The sequence below is a fragment of the Rissa tridactyla genome, chromosome 15 (assembly GCF_028500815.1).
Source record: "Rissa tridactyla isolate bRisTri1 chromosome 15, bRisTri1.patW.cur.20221130, whole genome shotgun sequence".
NCBI lineage: Eukaryota > Metazoa > Chordata > Aves > Charadriiformes > Laridae > Rissa > Rissa tridactyla.
In genome coordinates, this window is record NC_071480.1 from 15,088,911 (window position 1) to 15,110,143 (window position 21,233).

The following is a 21,233-nucleotide window of genomic DNA, read 5'->3' on the forward strand; positions in this document are numbered from 1 at the left end:
CCATAACATTATTTGTTTTGGAGCTGTGACGTACCAGCAAAGATAGGTGGACAGGCAAATACGCTAAAACCAACAATAACCAAAAAACGGCAAAATAAGCAGCTGTATGTTGATAAAGACATTACTAGTAAAATTTTCTAGTTTCAGTGTCAGCCTTAGTTACATTCAGAACTGTTTACTGCCTCTTCTCTCCCGCTGGAGCATTGTTTTCAGAAACCGAAAGTCTGCATCCTGAGGTATTTGCTATTTAGGCATCAGAGTAAAGTTTCGCAGCAGTAAGGGAGGGAGCAGAGAGATGGTCATATAAAGGCACTGACAGAGGCTAACAAAATAAACAAAAGATCTGATACAGAGAAGTCTATTATGCAGTATGTAAAATGCTGCTTAAAAGACTGGACACAGTAAAAGCTTATGTAAAGAAAAGAATCTGGTTTTAAGCGATGTCATCAAAAAGCAAAAGTCAATGCACTTGACTTTGAATCTTTAGATAATATACTAATGTCTGCATTTCGCCTCTGGGCAAATACAATATTTATGTGTAGCCAGACCATGGTTAAATAAGCCTTAATGATCCAAACTCTGTATTTGCTCAGAAATTTGCTATTATGGAAAGTTAATCCGCTTTCTGCACGCATTATCTAAACATAACCGTTTCAAACATTTGCGCTGAGTCCCTGAAGTACAGTGACATTTGTGGTCTCCAAAGGTCTGCCTTCCTTCGAGTGACTCCTACTGCGTGTTTGTTCCTGGCAGCTTCAGCGATGATAATTGATATCCTTATGAAAGGGCTGGAAGATGAATTATCATGAACTTGCCTTTTTAAAATGTATGTTTGTTCATCACTTCTTTGGTACCCTGTGTGACCAGAGTTCTGGAAATGAGAGACCCGAGATCTGTGGTAAAGAAAATGCCCCCACTCTTCCATAGTATTATTTAATTACCCTTTAACGAGCTTTCCATGTGCTGTATCCATGGCTTTCACTTCTGGTTCCAGTGCTGTCGTACCACTGCACCAGTAAGTTCTCTTCACAGCTTGAGCTCTGACCTGCGACTCAGTTCCATTAATTCTCTTCACTTTTGTAATTTACTTTTCCTATCAGCAAGATGGGAGTAATACTACTTATCAGCTTCACAGAGGTGTTTTGAGTGATTTGTTAATTTTAATATAAAAGCTTCCTACTCAGGAGTTGGTGTTGGGAGTGTGGGAAAATCTTCGTGCTAGGTGGGTTGAATGGAAGGGTTTGTGTGCTGGCACAGAATATGGAGGAAGAAGAAATAGTCTCTAAGAAGAAATAATGGAATTGGGATCAAAGTGGACCATAATCACATATTTCCCGGTGACCTCTTGTTAGAGAGTGCCTCCCTGTGGCTAGGGATCCTGGGACACAGTTACACCTCGTATGGTCCAACCGGCTGAGTTCGTCCATGACCAAAGGTTTGAGGCCATAAATTCTTGAAATCTGCAACCTGAATTTAAATCTGATCAGAGGTTACTGCACTGGCACCGTTTTGCTCCCTTTGAGAGGGGAACAAAGAGGCTTGGTTTCAGTTATGCGTGTGGAGAAAGCTGAGACAGAATGCACGGTCATGAGACGAAAACGCGGTTGTGAAGTCTAGGAATTGTATCCTGTATCCCGGGAAACACCTGTCAAATTGTGAGCACGTTTGGAAGTATTTGTTTTCTACAATACTCATAAGTCATAACATATTCTAATTTTCTATTTTCTTTTTATTTTCAGCAAACTGCCTAGCTGGGCTAGAGCAGTTGTTCCCAAAATATTTTATGTTACAGAGAAGGCTTGGAATTATTATCCTTATACAATCACAGGTAAGGAACAAAGCACAAATGATTACTGCCTTGTACTTATGGGATAGTTTAGCTCATCTTCAGAAGGTCCAAGTTTCATACTGAGCCACAGATACCAAGTTTCTTTAACAACTCCTGCTGAACTGCATATATTTTTCCACCTTATATTGACTGATATCAGGAAAGAAAGATTATAAATTATGGATAGGTAAAACTGGAGTGTTGTATCTGTGTAACTTCTTCCTTGCAAAGAAAACATCAGGTGCTTAGATTCTGTGCTGACTTGTACCCTTCATTGTCCCACAGACTTTAGTCAAATGTAAATCAGCAGATTATCTGACACAATATTTTTTTTATTAATGTATGTTTACTTGTTGTTTTATTTCACATTTCTTTTTTTTTTTCTTTTCCCTCATCATTCTTTTTTTTGCAAATGGACCATTGGAAATCAGAATACACAGTAAGTTTTTCTTCCTCTTTTTATTCTAAAAATAAAATAATTATGTGAAATACAGTAGTGGAATCCAAACTGATTTATTCTAAAAATAACTAATACATAATGCATTCAGTAGTGGAACTTTACTTTAGCTATTTGTTTAAAAAATTTAAGGTTAAATTTGAAGCGTTTCTGTGGGGATCCTATAAATTATTTACCTTATTTTTTTATCGCTTCAAAATAATTTGATATATTTTTAGTCACTGACTGTAACAAAGAGAAGCTTCTATAAAACAGGGCAAGGCTTTTAAGGTTTCAGTTATTACGTGGAGACATGAGAACAGATTTTATTTTATTTATTGTTTTATTAACTTATAAAATGCTCATCTCTGGTATAGTATCTGGGAAACTGTACAATCTGTAGACAAAATTAAACATGACCTGGGCGCAGTGCCCAGAAAAATCAACTATTCCCTCTAGCAGAGCTAAGGCAAAATATAGCACATAAATCCTGAGAAAAATTGTTTTAAATGTACTGGCCTCAATAATATACAGTAAGTTTTCAGCAACCTTTGGAAGCTGAGGAGGAGATGGTGCGGAAGTTCCAGGTAAAGGGACCTTTCAGAAACTCCTGCCTTGATTTAGTTTGAACTTCTGACGGCAGATAAAACATAATCCACTTGTTTTTCTTAACTCTGCAGTGCTCAAAATGTTTGTGCAGATATTTTGAAAACCAGTAAAGCATACGGAGAGGAAAAAGATTTTAATGTGATAAATGTGAAAAATCAAAAATAAAGGGATTTAAAGGCTCAGATCTGAAAGCTGGAGACTTAGAATTGAAACTGTGATGACCAAGTTTGAAAATCCAAAGTATAGCAAACTCTGTTTTTCAATAGGTACTGTAGATACTTATTAGATATTCTGCTTTGGTTCATTTTTTAAATTCATTAGACTGTCAGAGGAAACCCAAATGTCCCGTTACGGACGGTAGTAATGAGGGGACGGATTCTCAGCCGGTTTTGCCAGAAGGTATCTTCAGTAGGGCCTGTCACAGCTTACATTAATTAAGGGTTTACCCTTTGATAGCAGGTTTAGTCTTAGGCTGGGAATATGACATGCGCTATGTTGCGTTGATATCTGTTACTTATACTCTGCTGTACATTTTTTCTTTAACTGAAAGTCAGTTTGAATTTTTTAATGTGTTTTTTTTTCTTTAACTGAAAGAGACAAGTAGGAATGATTAAAGGGGTAGGGGCAGACAGAAATATACGTCTGAATTTGAAATGCAATGCATTGTCAAAACCAAACGGCAATGCTGTACTCACAGAATCGGGATCAGGAAGTGATCTTTATCTAATCTGATGAGACAACACCTGGAACACATTTCGGTGAAGGTCTGTAGAAGGTATGCAGCTACAGAGATGTTCAAGAGCATCAGCAAAATGATTGCAGGGTTCAAGAGACTTGTAAAGAAAAATTAAATCAGTCTACAAATGCAGATGTTAGGGAAAGCAGTCACTAAGTGACAGTATAACTGCCTATGGGAGCTGGGGACTAATTACTCACCATGGTGCAACGAAACAGAACTAGAAATATTGGGATGAGATAAGGAAACTGTACTTCAGACAAAAATCTAAAATACATTTTAATGGAGCTGATAGACTATGAAATTATCTTCAAGGGAAATAGAGAAAGTGCCTTTGCCTCAAACTGTTGAATCTAGAACAAAAATGTTAAATATACCACTGGGAATAATTCCTATCCTTGTCTGGAATATTTCTCTAAATTTTGGTCTTCTATATTCATTAGAGAATTCTGAAAGAAAGAATAAGCGCACAGACATTGCCCAAAATAAGTAAGATAGCTTGGAAACCCTATTCTTAAAGATGGTAAACTCCCTCCAAAGGGTCTGTGGGACACCCTAAGAATTAAATTTAAAATTATTTTAAGGAAAACTGGTTCTAATTGGATAAATAACTGGATAAATAAAGCATAATCTTATCAAGTCAAGTACATACTGCTATGTCGTATGTTCACACCTTACTTTACTTAACCTTGTAAGTTCCACAATAAATAAAGAGCAAGGACCTTAAAAGCTCGGTAGTTTTATTTCAGTAGATGTTAGTGATTTGGAAAAGGGTGTGAACAACAGCCTGAATCTTGCTGAGAGTCTTAAGGTTTTTCAGTTGTAAAATGTGAAGGCTCTTGAGAAATTGCATTCAAGCACATGACACTAGCATTCAGAGGTTCAATGCAGAGTAATTTCATCAGTCTGGTTTTCCTGTGAAATATTATGGATTTCATAAATATGACCTTGTTAAGGACATGAAATTAGGACATCTTCTAAGAAAAAAAGCTTGGCAGGCATTGAAAATAATTTCCAGAATACTCTTCTCTGCAATGGTAGTATAAAAAGCCAAGAGTGATTAGGTGCACGGAAACAGGAATAGAAATTGGAGTGTCATGACGTTAGTACCCTGTAATCTGTGTCCAGTTATGATGGCATCTGCTTTGAGGAATGGTATTTGTTACACAGCAAACCCCTACCTTTGACAGTAAACAGCAGGTCTACTACCAAGACTTGACAACCATATTAATAATCTCTAAAGCAAATGACACACTTAAGATAATGAGATTAACAGAAGTATTGCCCAAGGGATGATTTTGTGGTGTGTAATATGTGAAATATTGTAATGTCAGGAGAGCATTTTTAAACGTCCACTCTGCTGGTTGCGGGGGAGGGTCTCATTAAACTGCAGTACAAAGGACTTCCTATCAGGAAGATGAGACACGGGGAATGTACAAGAAATGCTGTATCAAACTCGGAGCTAAGCCTTGCAAGCTTCCTGCTGACATTGAGAGGGAGGAGGAAGTGGAAAAAATACTTTCAAAGTTGAAGCCAAAGGAAGCCACCCAGAGTTGGGGATACTATTTAAAGAATAAGATACTCCCGTGAAGTTCAAACCCTTGTTTTAGTGGCTGGGGCATTACTTAAGAACTGCATGTGAGAAAGTCTCTTAAATGTAAAACGGGAGTTGCTGCGGTTTTGATCTTGTAATCAAAAACCTGGCAAGATATCTTGCTAAAATAAATGTTTAAGTTTTATTTGTAAGCTCATTTAATATTGTCATTAGGTTGATGTTAAGCTCACAAATTTGCGATTCTGTATTTGGGATAGAGCTGAAGGGGAGCCCTGGAGAAGTAACTCCTAGGGACAGGACCTGGGGACTGGCGAGAGCCTCCCGTCGAGCTCCACAGGCTCTCGGGAATGGCTGCTGCTGGCGGTCAGAAAGAATTTCTTTGGTAGTCACAGGCTGGAGCTTTTTTCACTCGGAGGACAGAGGAAAGATGCCTTGCAGCTCTCAACAAACCCTTCTGCGCCAGCTTATCACAGCATTTGCAAATGCTGTGATCTTTAATGTAAAATATTTATGCTATTCTTAGATATGTGGACAAGAATGACTGAACTCTCAGGAGGCTTTCTTATTTTTCTTTCTGATGTTGCCCAGCTAGATTAGAAATAATTAACTAGAAAGCAAACCTGTCTCTATTGCAAACCAAACGAAAAAGGATTGCATAGAACTAGGTTTCTTTACCTGCATCGGGATATTGTCAGACAATAAGCAGCACAGAGCAAATACCCATTTGACCTGTTCAAGTGACAGTTGAGATTCTGGACAAAAAGAGAGGAGCCTCAAGCAAACAAATAATCCCATCACGAAATACGGTGACTCAACCATGGTACAAAAAATTCACATGACCAAAGTACACAGAAAATGAGCCTAACAAAGTTTAGCTATCGAGCTGGGGTACAAAGAGGTTAGGAAAAATCCAAACAGAATTTAAGCAAACTCTTTTGACTTTGAAGGTGCAATTCAGATGCTTACCAGGGGTAATTTCAAATAGTTTTGCAGTCTGATCTGAACAGTGTTGTTAGCAATATTTCAATTAGGGGGCTAAAATTTTAAAACAGATGAATAATTTTTTATGCATAAACTATGGCCAATTGTTAGTTTCACAATTATAAGTATATAAAGCAAAATAAAGATTAAAACCGGCATGTTTTACTCTCTGCAAGGAGAAACAGCATTCTTTCAACCTGCCAATGTCTCAAATTAACTTAGGAAAAGAATATAAATTGAGAATATTTATGAAAAACAGTTACGGAACAGAAAGCGGGAGACAACGATTCCTTTGATGATATATCACAGTGACACTAATTCTTCTGCAGCAAATGACTGAGGCAAATAAAATTATTTCAACTGGGATGTGTCAGGGCCCCAGAGTGATAGTTGCTAAATGTTCCATTATTGACCTGCTGATTTCTGATTACTTTTGAGAACAGGCATGTTGTGTGCTTCACTTAGTCAGCTGCCGGTTTATCCATGAAGTAAATTATCTGGAAGGAATGTTTTTGCAATTGTTATTTTTATAATCAGATGACTTGAGAAGGAAAAAGAGTTGTTTCAGATAAACACTGCGAGGAGTCTGTAGAGTTTTTTTCCTGTGTTCTCTTTATCTGATTACCAGTGCTTGAAATTTGGATGTAACCCATCAGTCTTCAGTACACAAACATTTCTCCAGCTTGAGCACATGAAGAGTCTGCAACAAAAATGCAACAGAATCTGTATGGCAGGATTAGAGCCTAATAAAAAATTACTACCAAAAATCTTCCCCTCCCGTCCCCCCATTTGGAAGACTCAGGGGGTGACTGACTAATTGGTGACATGACTCTGGTGAAACACAGGTTTGGTTCCTTTAGAGATCCTAGCAGAAGGAAGGCCCTCTGTCATATTTATAAGAAACAAAGAATATATTTTTAGAAAAACCTGTATTCTCATTTAACGGCTTAATCCCATTGAAACAAAGTAAATCAAACTGCCTGGGAGAATTCCCTTTTTCCACCACTGGCTTATTACAACGCAACCCAAACCCCTCTCTGATTCAGGGACTGTCATTGTCACTTGTGCGTGCCGCTTCTCCCGTTCTTCCTCGATAACCAGGTTACTGTTCCCATGTGTCAGAGAGGGAGATCCTCAGGGAAGGCAAACCCAGAGATAAGTGCTGAGTTTCATAGCGATTGGAGGCAACTTGTTAGTTGACTTTTTCATCTTCAAGTTATTGTATGTAATACAAACAAATAGTGGTTTTCTTCCTGAGCTTGTTTATGAGAGTTTAACTCCCTTGCTTATTTCCAAGCCCTGTTTTTGCATTGTTCCTACTCTTTCTGCTCTTTGCCACCTTCCTGTGCTTATCCTGCTTTCCAGATTCTCCTCCCTCTCATTGACTCACATCTTCCAAGTTCTGCCATCACCCTGCCCAGCCCTTTCCGTCTATTCTCTTCCGACTTTGTCATCCAGATTGATGCTGGCTTGTGTAGTAAGTAATCTGTATCACATACAGCTCTGGGCGCTCACATGCTGAGCTGCCCAGAGTATCCTGAAGGTAGTCAATACCTACTATGGTATTTGGCTATTTTCCAAAAAAACTTTGAATATTCAATTAAAGAAACTGTCTTAATTCTTTCTAGCCGAAAGGAAATACTGTAATTTGAAATATTCTATAGAGACATCACTGTATGTTCTTCACATACCTTCTTGCATATGAACTGTAGAGATGACATATTGTTTGTCCATACGCGTGTGTGATTTTCATTTCTCTCCCACATCCAGGTCTCTCCATTCTGTCCTCGCCATTGTCCAGAGGCATTGGCAACCTCCCGTGTTACATCCCTCCTCCCATTCCATCCATACTTCTTGTTTACACGTGCGCCCTGTTGCTGGGGGGCTGCCGTGTGTGTGTCTGCCCCCTTCCCCTCCCTGCCCCTTGCGGTGGGGCGTTCCCTCCTGCCTCCGCGACTCGGGACCTTCCGCTGCCCCAGAGTCCCCGCTTTCCCTTTGCCTGTTAAGGAGAAGTAGGGACTCCATTTGTCATTTCCACATTTCTGATCTTCAATAAAGAAATCCCGTTACACACTGACTACCAAAACAGTGCCCAAAAATTTTGAATTCAAAGGATGTGGTATCTAGAAGTTACCCTATTAAAAAAATCTGATTTTGCTTGGCCAGTGTCATTTCATTGCAGCAGTTACCGTGTTCTTTAGCTCTAGGCTCCATGGAGATCGCTCTGTAAAGGATCCAGTTCCACCTGTGTTGCCAAAACAATGTATATGTGACCATAATAAAAAACAATAATCAGCCTGAAAAGTGGTGGGAGATGAAAGAGAGCATTTACATGAAGTCTCTGCCTCTTCAGGCTTTTATGTTAAGGTTTAGGGGGAGGTGCTTCTGCTGTTTAAAAAAAAAAAAGTGGGATTAATTTTTACTGTGCAAAAATAACTCCCAAGGATTGTGGATTAATATTCGCAAGGAGCAGGAGAAGTGAAGTGCAGCGATGAGGTCTCTAGCAGTTCTTTGGAAACCAAAAGGCAAACGAAAGGAGCTAAAGGGGTATTGGTGAAATAGCTCTCGCTCACACAAAGCGCGTTACCGAGGGTACAGGAACCTTTCCCAGTCACCCTCTGCCTAACGTATTTACTGGCAACTACAGTAATTCCTTCAGCCACCCCGGGCGTAATTACTATGCAAAGGTGATTTTTACAGTCCTCTCCATAACGCGGTTGTAAAACACCGTTCGTGTTTGACTGTCTCTTTAAGACTTTGGCAAGTGTTCTGGCATACTTAGGTTCTACCCTCTTCTTCTAAGTGTTGCTTATTGCCATGGCAACACTAATCAATCATCATGCTAAAAATAGGCCTTTCGTTTTTCAAGAGGTTATCCGTAGTGAATTGAAAATGCAACTGCCGTCTGTGCTTTCCGTATGCTGCTCTGATTTCACTTTATTTTAATCTGGAAATACCCGTGCTTACGTGTGGTAATTACCATTACAGACTCCGGCTATTTCACAGGTTACTCTCTTGAGCTTTAAACTTCTCCTGCTTCTTCCAAAAGAGGTGCCAAAAATAGAAAGTTTAAAACAAACAAACAAACAAACAAAAATCCCAGAATAGTCTCCTTATTTGTTTTTGAGAGTCACAGGTGTACTGGATTATAACACATCTAAAAAAATCTGGAGGTGACGATATAAAGGATGCCTCCTTTGGGAGTTTCACACAAAGAAACCTTGTCAATGAAGACACTAGGATTCTGAAGTTTTTGTCCTGTTATATAGACTTTAAGTGTAAGTTTAGGTTAAATATTCAGTTTGTCAGTATTTTTTTCCAAGAGGAACCTTGCAAGCTGTAGAGGTAGTAAAATGGAAAATTGGAGGCAGTGCCCCATGCATTCCTGTGCACGCTCAGCTGTGGATGGGCTGCCACGTCGGAGCTGGAAGAACACACGCCCTGGGGGAGGCAGAGCAGAAAAGGAGTGGTGCTTGGGAAAAAAAAATCTCCTAAAAGGTTCATTCCCTCCACGGTTTGATTCTGACTGTTGCATAACGCTTTAATCCCCAGATAAGTAAATATGCAGCCACTTAAGGAGGGGTAAAAAAACCAACAACTTTTTGCATGATGAATAATAAAGTCTTGAATGATGCATAAACAGTTTTCTGGTTCTGCCAGAGCCCTCTGCCAATTAGTCAGAGCACAGCTGATGAATCATGAGACACATTCTGTGAAATGTTCAAAAATTTGGACCCTGCTAAGTGTTCCTGAAAGCCAGTGAGACCCCCCACAGCTGCTGAAGCAGCGGCTGCCAGTTTGCTGGGCTTCTGAGAGATATATTTGCAATGGAGTACTTTTTGGTGAATTTTGGTTTTTCATTTGGGGTAAATTCATGTTACCATTTATAACCTCAAATTCCATGGTTATAGCCCTCGCCTTTCTATGGAACACACGGGGAGGGAGGCTGACTGCTGGTAGCTTTGTGCAGAAAATGACTTTCTGCTCTCTAGTGAGGTGGCTTGAGGTAAATGACACTTGTAATTCTTCTTCTCTAATACGCTGAAGATCCTTAGTCTTTTCTTAATGTTTCTTTTTTGAAATACCAGACCAGAAGATATCTTTTTTTTTATTTTAATTACATTTTGGGTCACAGGAAACAACAACTCGGTGCAGGCAGTGGTTTGCTGAGCTGCTACGGGCAGCCTAATGCGGCCTGAAGTCCAAGGTCTGAAATGGCCACATGTCAAAGCACCGGGATCTGACTCATTGCTGGTAAACTCTAGGCAGTGGTTGAAAATAGTAGATATTTTTTGATAGCAAGGTAAAAGGGGAAATCTGGCATTTAGCTTTATTCAAAATTTCTTCTAACACTGTAGCCATGCTTCAAATCAACAGCAGAAAGGTTTTTCATATTTTGCATTTTTATCCTCCACTATACCTGGAACTGTGACATAAAAGCAACTATTTTGATAAAGATAAACGGTTTTATGTGTTGAAAAATGTACTCCATCCAACAACTGAACTTCTATAGTCAGATCATAAGTAAAGATGCTTCAGTGGGAACCAGGGCCGAGGCGCTGCATTGGTAAGGGTGTTGGCTTTGTATGAGCGGTGAATGTGGCAGATGCTGTACTGAAGCTCCTTCTGTCAACGGAGTTTTCAAACCTGCCACTGGGACCATGAGAGCAGTGCCAGGTCCTGTGGTGGACCCTGCTGCTACCGAAAAGAGCTGAGAGATTTGCGCTGCCCGGAGCCGCTCAGGTCAGCGTGGGCAGAGCAGTTTCCAAAGCCACTGAGGTTTCCGACAAACCACTAGACTCAGACTGTAGAACGTGAAAGTTTGCAAACTCGCAAAGCTCTGCCCTAGATACTCGATCTGCTCCAGCATTATAGTCTTGATCACCCTTCCACTAGGGACAGATCGTTGACGTCATTTTGGTTTTATCAATTACTAGATTTTACTTAGGAGGTGTTGATTTTGTTTAATTATGTAGTAAAGAAAATTAAATTTTGGTCCTCAAATCAAGAGGGCAGATACTTAACACCCACTAACGTGTGTAAAACATGGCCTAGAGCAGTAACCTTGAAATATGCAGACACAATGCTAGTAAACTCTTTTCCCAATATCTGTTCTAAACAGTTAGTATATTGTAAATAGTATGACACACGTCTTTACCATTTTCAGTGAAAATGTTTCTAAAAGCTGTTATTCAGGCCAGTCCAGTACCAGTTACTGCGTTCAGGACGCAGTACTAGCAACTGCCGATAAAACAACATCTTCCTTGGCGGTCTCCTCCCGCTTCCTCGAGGTTGCTTTCCCAGGGGCTGCCCAGAGGCAGAGGGCTGGCTGTTGTCAGCTCTGCACACCTGGACTGTCACCCTGTAGTTACACATCTTTGTAAAATACAAGGCTGCCATATACTGCATTTTTGAGATCAGTAACCCCTGTTTTCACCACCCTAGCACCAATGTAGTTATTTTCCAAATGCTCTAAAAACTGTGCAGTAGAAGATGTCTGTTGTTAGGTTACATTTTTTTTTAAATCTGCTTTTCACAATCCACCTCCAGCCGTAATTTACTTTCCAACCCTCCGTGTTCTCCTGCAAACAGAACAACTACAATGTTGGTTTGTGCTGTTTGGATACAAATCCTCTGAGTGACATCAAACATTGGGTTAGGACATGCTGGCGTCCCCGTGTCTCACGGGTGATTCCCTGTTTTTTGTAGTATCACATTTATATCTTTTCTTACTCTAGAAATGTTTGATTATAGAATTCCTTTAATCAACCCCTTTTATTCACCTGTTCTTCCAGCTAATATAGTTCAAGGATGTTCAGTCCACCTTTTGCTTAATTTTGGAGATACAGATTAGAACCTTAAGACAAACCTTGGCTTTTTCTTTTTTTAAACTTCTTTGGCTGTAGTGCCTTCTGTTTGCTAATGCTTTTGTTTGCAGATGCCTTTGGATGTCTCCCAGAATAGGAGCAACATGCTGAGATATGTGGTGAAACCTCAATTGGGAGAATATCTGGATTTTTTTGGTGTTAATTTGTGTTACAAGATCCCCGGTTCTGACAGACTGCTTATAAATATTGTATATTTTTCAACCAGCACTTCCTGCGATACATACATAGGAAATGTTTAATTGCCCACAAAACCTGGGTACCAGGAACCGGCAGATCTCTCGCTGAACTTGCCCCGTCCTGCACTCACATACTGCTGGCTTTTTTTCTTTTTTTTGCCTCCCACATACTCACTCAATGAACACGTTGCATAGCTGAGAGCTAGTCACGGTTCAGATTGGATTGAAACTCATAAATGTGCTACTCCACAGAAATCTGTAATAAAAGGCAAAACGTTTAGAAGATCTGAGGAGAAGCCTGTGTGGTCTGGGCATCTGCGGCACCAACATGTGACATGGGAGTGTTTCCTTGTGTTAGCGGGAGGCAGTTTGACCAGAGGCTTTCCATGGCACCAGAACCTTATTCTGGCAAAACTCTCTCATTTTTTCAACAATTATTAATTCTAGATGTGCTCGTCGAATACTAGATATCCCGTGATCAGAAGAAGATTGAACAATGGCTTGTAGGGTGATATCCATGGAATCGGGAAGTATTTTCTGCAGTCTCAAAGGAGCTGGCTTCTCATTTCAATTTTGCTGCCCCGCAGGTGGCCGCCTAAATCACCTCCTTCCTTAGTCATCAGCCTCTCCCTTCCTTAGAAGAGCTCTCCAAAATTTATCAAGTCCAAACTTGGACTGACAGCACTGTGAACACTGAGGCATAATAAAGTCCTCGTTGTGTAACCTGTACGTACAGCCCAGTAAATAGTCCCAGTCTTTACGAAGGCACTTTGCCATAGGGTGTTAGTGATGCATCATACACGGAACTGGCACTTTGGTTTTACTGCAGCCTCATGCAAGAAAAGACTTGATGACTAATAGTAAAGACGCTGAACTAGCATCCTTCAGAGCTGTTAGGCAGCTGCTCTGCCTATCTGAAAAGTTGATTTGAAAGAACTGGGAAATGCTAAAGAAAAGATATTTGAAATATTTTTTTTCCACTGGAATTATGTTGCCTAGCATTATAAATTCTAGTCTCAATAAGCCAAATAAATTAAGCAATCCACAGAAAAATAAATTTATTCCTGTGTAAAATACAGAAATATTATCTTTACTAGAAAAATATTTGTGCATTCTTAATTTTCTTGCATTATTATTTGAAGATTTATTTGGGTTTAGTATAAAGGAATTTCCCCAGCAGCTCATAATCTATCTTAATTTCATTAAGAGGAAATTATGCTAAAATTCCTTTCTCACTGAAAATTTAAAAAACCCCCTCACACCTCAAAGCATTGTTTTCTGGTTAGCACCTGCAGCTAGCGAAGTGTCCTTGGGCTATTTCATATGGGGGACAGACTAACCTATGGTGATGAGTATCTAGTTGATTTTGAGAGCTTAGAGAACTGAATTTATGACAAGACGTTCAGGACACTTGTACTCATATGCATAGTGAGCATGAGAAGTAGTGTGTCGGGTCATTCCAGAGTACTTATACTGCTTTATTTATACCTTCGTTACAGTATTCAACATTAAGATAGAATCTCTACATCCCTCCAGGATCATAAAACCCTTTGCTCTCATGTTCTGTGTGCATTTACTCTTTTTCTTGAAGTAATCTGAAATAAATAAGAAAGCTGATAGCAAACAGGATGTACCGCGTATGTCAGCTGATGAAGCAGGGCATATTTTTTATGTCAAACATATTTTTCTTTTGTTGCAGTGTTCATTTTTGCCTAAATTCTCCATTCATATAGAGACAAAATACGAGGACAACAAAGGAAGCAATGACAGTGTAAGTATGATGGCGTTTGCAGAATTTCATTTAATCCTTGTAGTTAATGGTGGTCGATATCCGGGGGCTGTGGCCCTTTCAGTCTGGGAAAAGGCCGGAATGGGCTGGTGTCTCTGCACCTACTGGGTGTCCTGTTCCTCAGCAGCTTGTCAGCCTGCAGAGTAGCTACCTCCAAAGCATCATGAGATGAAAGATTCATGTACAGAACTTCCCTTCTGCATCTCGCATCCTGCTTGTTCCTTCTCTAAACAACAACATTTACATATATGAATTTAATCCTGATGAACATTTATGGAGAGCAAGGAAGAGAGTACTCTTTTTTGGGGGGTGTAATTGCATTCCACTTGATGTGTTCCGCATTCTTCTCTCTGAGCACAGGGGCTTGAACTCAAAGGAGCTGGTAGGAAGAGCAAACAGGAAACTAAACAATGGCCAGAGATGAGAGATCTCAGTAAACAACTCCAAGGGAACAATGGCTGGGCTACTGAGGTGATGCTTTTGGCAATCACTTACCAAAAGTTACAAAGTTCTCAGAGCTAGAGCTTAGAGAGGAAAAGGATAGTTAACTATGCAAAATCCTCTCTAGAGGAAGGGCGGGAGTGAGAGCCAGCAGCTGCTGATGGAGAGATGCTCAGGAACAGAAGGCAGGAGGTCAGGCAGACGCTGGTGCCCTGACAGGGAGCAGAGCAGTCACACGGCTTGCAAGAAAAGAACCATGTTAGAGAAAGCCAGGCGTGTGAGGATTCAACCCGTGGATCAACACACAAATACGTTTCTGTACATTTTGGTATGCTTTAAACAGTCCTTTGTTGCAGATTTACGAGACGTTTCTTGTAAGCGGGAAATACAGGTTAAAATGTCTGGGAAATTGATCTGTAAATACAGAGACCTAACGAAGGAGTATTTAAACTCCAGAAGGAAGAGGGCAGCAAAGTAGATTTTAAGGGGTCTGAGATGCAGAGCCTTTCGGTTTCCAGGGGCGTCCCTCCCACAGCCGTATTCAGGTTCAAGTATTCTGTTCTCCAGATGGGAGGTACATTTCCCCAAGCGCCACGGGCCTGCGTGGTAATAAGGCTGACAGCTGTTGCACTGCTCATGGCAGAATAATTACCTGTAAAAGAACAAGGTATAATTTTGAATAACGTTTTTGGCAAACAGTCACTTTCCCAATGGGAACATGACAGGGATCGTGTATTGGCCACCAGACACCAACAACTTTCAGTCACTGCTAGTCTAAGCCAGTTCCAGATCAGCGAGAGGAAAAAAAGAAGTGTATTACATTAGCAACTATATGAGCATGATGTAATTTATGTACTTTTTAATGTTCACTTCTGCTTTGTGGCAGCACTTTAATTCAGAGCAAGCCCACACCTTTGGTTTCAGGAGGGTGCAGACTAGTTTTCTGGTGCATTATACTGTCAGCAGTGAGAAGACACATTCTGTACTGACTCCTCACAGAGGAAGAACTGAAGTTACTTAAGCAGTGAATTTTCAATTTTTTTCTGTGTGTCAGTTTTGTGGCTAAAATACTATGAATCAAGCCGTGAATAGTACCCAACCAGTGAATTTAAGATGAAAGTAGCACAGAGGCAGGATACTCAGGTGATGTAAACCAAAGAATCTCTACTCTGCTTGAATCCAGCTCTTCAAATGTCATTTTTACCAGAGTGCCGGTGGGGTAATATATGTTACCTTTCTACTGGGGTACCTGGGTCACAGACTCGGCAAGTATTTAGCAGGATTGACAGATTTAATTGACCCTTACTTGAACCGCAGAGGAGAAAAAGAAGCTGAATTAGAGGGCTGAATTCCAGCCTTAATTTCCATGATTTTGTAATTCTGAGAGCTCTGCTATTCACTGGTGTGAGCACAGCAAACCACTGGAAGGTCTACGTGCTTTGCCGTGGATCCAGTGCCAGCGGCCTGGTGACACAGACGTGTGTGGTACAGCACTGAAGTGCTGGCAGGGTCCTCGATACGAGCCCGAGGGAAGCCTTCTGTTAAACCAAACACCTCAGAACCAGGGCTGAGCGTCAGTCCTGTTTCTGTTACTCAATGAGCAGGCTTAAACCTCACTTAATAAAATGTGAAGTTTAATTCTCCTCTTTTCAGTCAAGTTTAGATTCAATTTCACTACGTTTGCCCAGTCAGAAAACGGGGAGCGCAGCATCCATTTCCATAGACACACTCTGTTTTTCTTCATTGCGACTGTCAACCTTGGCTGATGAAGAAATAATTAATCCAAAAAAAACTTCTGTAAATTTTGCAGTTGTAACGCAAAATACACTGAATGAATATTAATATTACAGTAATGAGGGTAATAATGCATGTCTGGTTTCAACTCAACTATTTCTAGATATATTTTGTGAGACCAAACTGGTTTTTTGAAATCTTTGAACTCTGGTCTGTTCATTTCCATGCTATCTAATAAAGTAGATATTGATTGTAAAACACGATAATTAGATATATGGATACTAAATCTAATTCCGTTGACTAGTGGAAGAAAGCAATATAAATGCTCTTGGGTTCCTGTTGTCATTTAGCAGGCTAGTATATTATTAGAATTATTTTATTTAATATGTTGCATTGTCTGGTAAAATCCTACCTAATTACTGTGGTGTATCTTGATGCAAAAATCCTCCTCATTTTTCTTGCCAATTGTCATGATAGAAGAAACTAGTGAAAGATAATGATATCTGCTTTGGAACTTGATTTTTCTACGTCTTAGACTTTGTCGCCATTTTAACCTATTTTAAATGTGCTTAAAGCACTATTGTCCCGATGTGTCAGAGCTTGCACTTGATTTGCACAAATACAAACATTGCCAGAAGGAACAATGGACCATAACCCTCTTTATTTAGGTAAAACACTAAAGAAGCTTGTGTAGAGGGTAGTAGCGCAGTCCCATAAATCCAACCAGCTGGATTTCTAGTGCCCCAGCGCTGCTGATGTTGCTGTATCGCATCTAGATGTTTGCGTGGCAACTCTCTCCTTAGGAAAACCGGCAGCGCTGGATGAAGGTGTTAGTACGGCAAATATTGTCACTGCCACCTTGCAGCTTTAGAGCTTCGTTAATAATGTTGGAAACCAGACCAATGAGTCGGGCCATTCAGTGTTTCCCCTTACAGGTCTTTTAAAAAGTAAACTTCTCAGTTTAAAGGGAAGTTTTATTTTTATTTTACTTTTATTTTAAATTACAAAATGGAATGCCTAAAAATCAGAATGGCTTGTAAAATGTAAATTACACTGTAGATGGTGTCTGTAAGTACATGAAAATATTGCTTCCCTGTTGCATCTTTAGCTGCTTGCGTAAGGCAAGTGGGAGGTGCTGGGGGGGGCGCAGGTGCCTCAGCAGAGAGCTCCCCTCAGCGCACACACGCCAGGAAAGCGCATGTTAATCGCTCGCTGCACACTTTCTTTCCCCCAAGAAAAATTAGCAATTAGAGAATTTGAATGTAGATGCACAAAGTCTGTATTTTGAATATTAAAACCATACGTTAAATACAAGAGAATTCTTAAGGTTATCTAATTAATGAAATGGTCAGAAATCCCAGGCAGGAGCGGTAGAAGTTACTGCTTGTTTGTGGATAAATTAGCCTGTGGTTTTCATGAGCTGCCTTTTTTGACCTCTTTATTTGGGCAGATGCTTTCTTTTAACAGACTGTTGATTGGTCAGTGTTTATGTCACATAAGGCTAATTTTATTCTAAATGGTCTCAATTTTCTCTCCATCTCTATTCTTACAACTTCCGTGCACACGACAGACACACATTTTGTTTATTTTTAGTCTTAGTGGGGAATGCACCAACCTAGGCTTTCTGTTGATAAGAAAGGATCCAGCGCGTGGCTCGCGTAGATCCTGTAATCAATGCTCGGTGATCTCGCGCGCTGCGGCTCCGTGCCTGTTCTGGCGTGCCACAGTCTGGTCCTGCTGAAGATTTCTAAGCAGCAATCTGCAGCTGAAGGTAGAGCAAAGGTAAAGTGAAGGCAGAGGCTGTTCGAGCAAATCACTGAATCAAGAGACGGTTCAGTTTTCTTATTCGTTGCAGAAGGATCATTATGTTTGACTGGGTTTTGTTGGTTTGTTTTGTTTTTTAGCCACAGAATTAATTTCTGCTGATATTTGGGCAGTGAATTTTTGCCATCTGATAGCGTCTGGGGAAAGTAAAAACGAACAGCTTGTAAAAACAGTCCCATAGTTGTCACTAATGGAAATTCACTGTATGTAAAACTTAACAGTGCCTTGCTCTTTGTAGCATAACGTTTTGCTTTGGAAAACTCAATGGCTGGATCTTGATTGTTAAATAATAACATGCAAGATCTTAAAATAGTGTAGTCTTTCCTTCTGTTAAATGCCCATGATATTTATTAATAAGAATAACATTATTCTTAAGAGTAATGGAGTGAAGATTTTGAGGTGGAGGTATATTTCAAGATGACAAAGTACGGGCATCATTGGGCACGTTTTTGTAAGCGGGTGTCTCGGTAATGCTGATAAAGTCATCACAGCTACAGCGCTAATTCATTGGCAATCAAGAGGAAAATACATTATCAACCTGTTTCTTGCCTTTCAAAGATAATAGAGTGTTGAAAATGCACGTCTCGGAATGACCATTTGCCAAATGAAAACAAGAGGTAGTTCTGTGTTCCATGCAGTTATAAATTAACGCCAGTATCATTTGAGACATTAATAGCTTGAGCACGCTAAAACCAGCCAGCGAGTGGCAGATATTATTTGATGAGCAACCTCTGTAGATTGCAGTGCCATCATTTAAAGTTAGAAAATCCTTTCCTGATGGTGAGGTCCAATTCTGCAGCCCTAGAAGTGACTGAGTATACGGTATTGGAGCATTCATTATACTTCATCCTTAATGGGTATTTCTCAAGTACTGGTTGTGAAACATCTGACTGACGTAAAAGAGATTTTAGGTATGGCCAGCTAAGAAGAAAAGCTGTTTCTAGTTTTGCTCTTTTTAGGGGTGGGTTCTTTTCCCTATTTTTGTCTCCTATCTTAGTAAGATGGAACTAGGTTCTAACAAACTTCCATATAGCACATGGAAATTAAATGTAAATTCACTATTTAAGGAAACTGCTATGAAATACTGATTTCAGCTGCAGTGGATTCAGCTGTGCCCCGGCTTAGCCTCACTGCGCGACAGGATATAATGCTGTAAATTCTCTGAAGGATTGCTGGGCATCACTGCAGAGTGTGTCCAGATGAAGGCGAGGGTCACTCATAGGGATGACTTTCTTTGCACCTGGACCTTTTCTGTATGATGGTGTTGAGTATCTCGCTCCTGTATGATACAGGCAAAAATGCAGGCAAAGCAGCGGAGAGGTTAGCTTAAAATTCCTTCTGTGTGAAGAGCTCTCATTTTGTTGAACAGAACTCCAACTCGTGTGTACCGAGCACATATGGCTATCGCAGAACATAAGATAAGGCTGCTACTGACAGAGAGTGTGAACAAGTAATATGGTTCTGCCTCTACTTTTTGATTTTTCTAAATGAACTACTGAAGTTAATTAGGAGATCTAGCACTTGAAATAGATGTGACTTCAAAAAAACTAATCCCAGTAAATATTATTGATAGTGTGTTATGGTCTTGGAAGCACAGCTACTTTGACAAAATTGCGTAAAAATACGTTTAGCTGTTCAGAAAGTACAAATCTAAATGAGATATTTTATAAGAGATGGAATAATAGAGGAGTCGTGACATGGAGATAAAAAGGAGGAGTGCACAAGGCTGCTGATAAATAGGGAACTGCCTTTGTGAGTTCCACTCTGGGGCAGACAGTGATCTTCCCACAGCGTTCAGGGAGCCAAATTTACTGCTCTCAGGGAGAGGTTCAACCTTTTTCCATAGGAGAATTGCTCCCTTTTATCTGTGTCCACATAAATAGTTTTAGCCAGTGAACAGGTTGAAATTGGTCAATTCCTGTAATCTTTGCCCAAGTAAATCTCCAAAGCAAATTAACAGACTTGGGGGGGAACTGAGGTTGGAACACGATTTACAGAAAAGTTACACGCCGCATTCTCCATGGGTGAAGCTCTGAGTGGGTGTTCTTTTATTTTAGACCAAATTTTCCTTCAGAAAAATGAGAGTTAAAGTGGACCAGATGACACGACCTGCAAAAGGATGCTGTAAAAATAAATGGAAGACTAGTCAGTAGTTCTGGCAATGGCAATCTAAGGAGATTAGAATTTAAAAAAAAAAAACAAAAACAAAAAAACAGAAAGCGCTTGTCATCGTACAAATTGCACAATACCTGCAAGTTGCATGGCTGGACTACGTTTCAGAGATAGGAGAAAATACAGAGAAAACACAAAACTTCAGTGAAATATCAATATTTGAATTAAAAAAGGATATGTTGCAATTATGCATCTAAGCTTGGAGACTCTTCTAGCTGCATACTCTATTTTTTCCATTTTCTTGAAGCACAGAGACAATGAATGAATCCATATAATAGTGAGAAAGGCAGAGATAAATTTAACTTAATTTCAAAGTCTGATGTTTAAAGATATTTTTGTCATGCTGTTCATGTCATAGCCTGTCTATCCCACTACGATGTCATCTTGAGATGTCCAGCTGCCGCAAAGACAAGATTTAAGTTCGTTGGGACGCCTATTGGCTTTGTTGACAGGGCAGGGAAAATGGGGAGGCAGAGAGGGAAGAACAACACTTTCAGGCACAGAGATTAACTCGAAGAAGAATTTAATAGAAGAGGAAATGCGATTTATGTAGAAATTCTCATCTCAATAAATTACATCTACACACGGTATGTTGAACAATGTAGTCATTTGGGCTTAAGTTTGCAGTTAGGCAGAGGTGTCTGATTACTTAGCACGTGGGATAATAATCACGTTTGCTACCATATTACCTACCTATAATTAATTTAGTAGTGCTCTGCTTTTTCGGAAAAAAGTCTTGCAGCTCTTACCTGTTTCATTTCTCTGCCTCAGCTGCGTTTCTCAGCCATGGCTGACTACCCGGCTATGGCATAACAACTAAGAAAAACAGAGATCTCTCACCCAGAGCCTCACAAGGGACGGAAAAAATAGCATCCAGAAAAAACCACACCCATCTTCAAACTTGTTTGTTTATAGCATTAAATTTTCCATATAGGTCGCCTTATCGCTTTCATCTCTAACCACTTGTCTTTATTTTTAAATTGACCAGTCATTTGGCTGTTTCCACAGGAAATGTTATGTCCTGCCTGCATTAGCGTTAGCTGTAATCAGCTGCCTTATTACAG

The 21,233-nt window shown here is 40.0% G+C and overlaps 1 protein-coding gene and 1 long non-coding RNA gene across 4 annotated transcripts in view; one reads left to right on the forward strand and one right to left on the reverse strand.

Annotated features, from left to right (window-relative positions):
* The window catches only part of PITPNC1 (phosphatidylinositol transfer protein cytoplasmic 1), an 88,864-nt gene that overhangs the window by 41,734 nt on the left and 25,897 nt on the right, over positions 1-21,233 (forward strand). For 2 of the 3 annotated variants that reach the window (XM_054221191.1, XM_054221193.1), the window contains exons 3-5: positions 1,740-1,828; positions 2,260-2,267; positions 13,909-13,980. In XM_054221191.1, the coding sequence (XP_054077166.1) occupies positions 1,740-1,828; positions 2,260-2,267; positions 13,909-13,980 (169 nt within the window). The remainder of the gene's footprint in view (positions 1-1,739; positions 1,829-2,259; positions 2,268-13,908; positions 13,981-21,233) is intronic. The other variant, XM_054221192.1, reaches the window with a different exon arrangement.
* On the reverse strand, positions 13,402-20,970 carry LOC128917766 (uncharacterized). The gene is made up of 3 exons (XR_008469357.1): positions 20,919-20,970; positions 17,789-17,938; positions 13,402-15,091 (listed from the first exon to the last, which is right to left on the reverse strand). It is a non-coding gene; the product is annotated as an uncharacterized LOC128917766 (long non-coding RNA).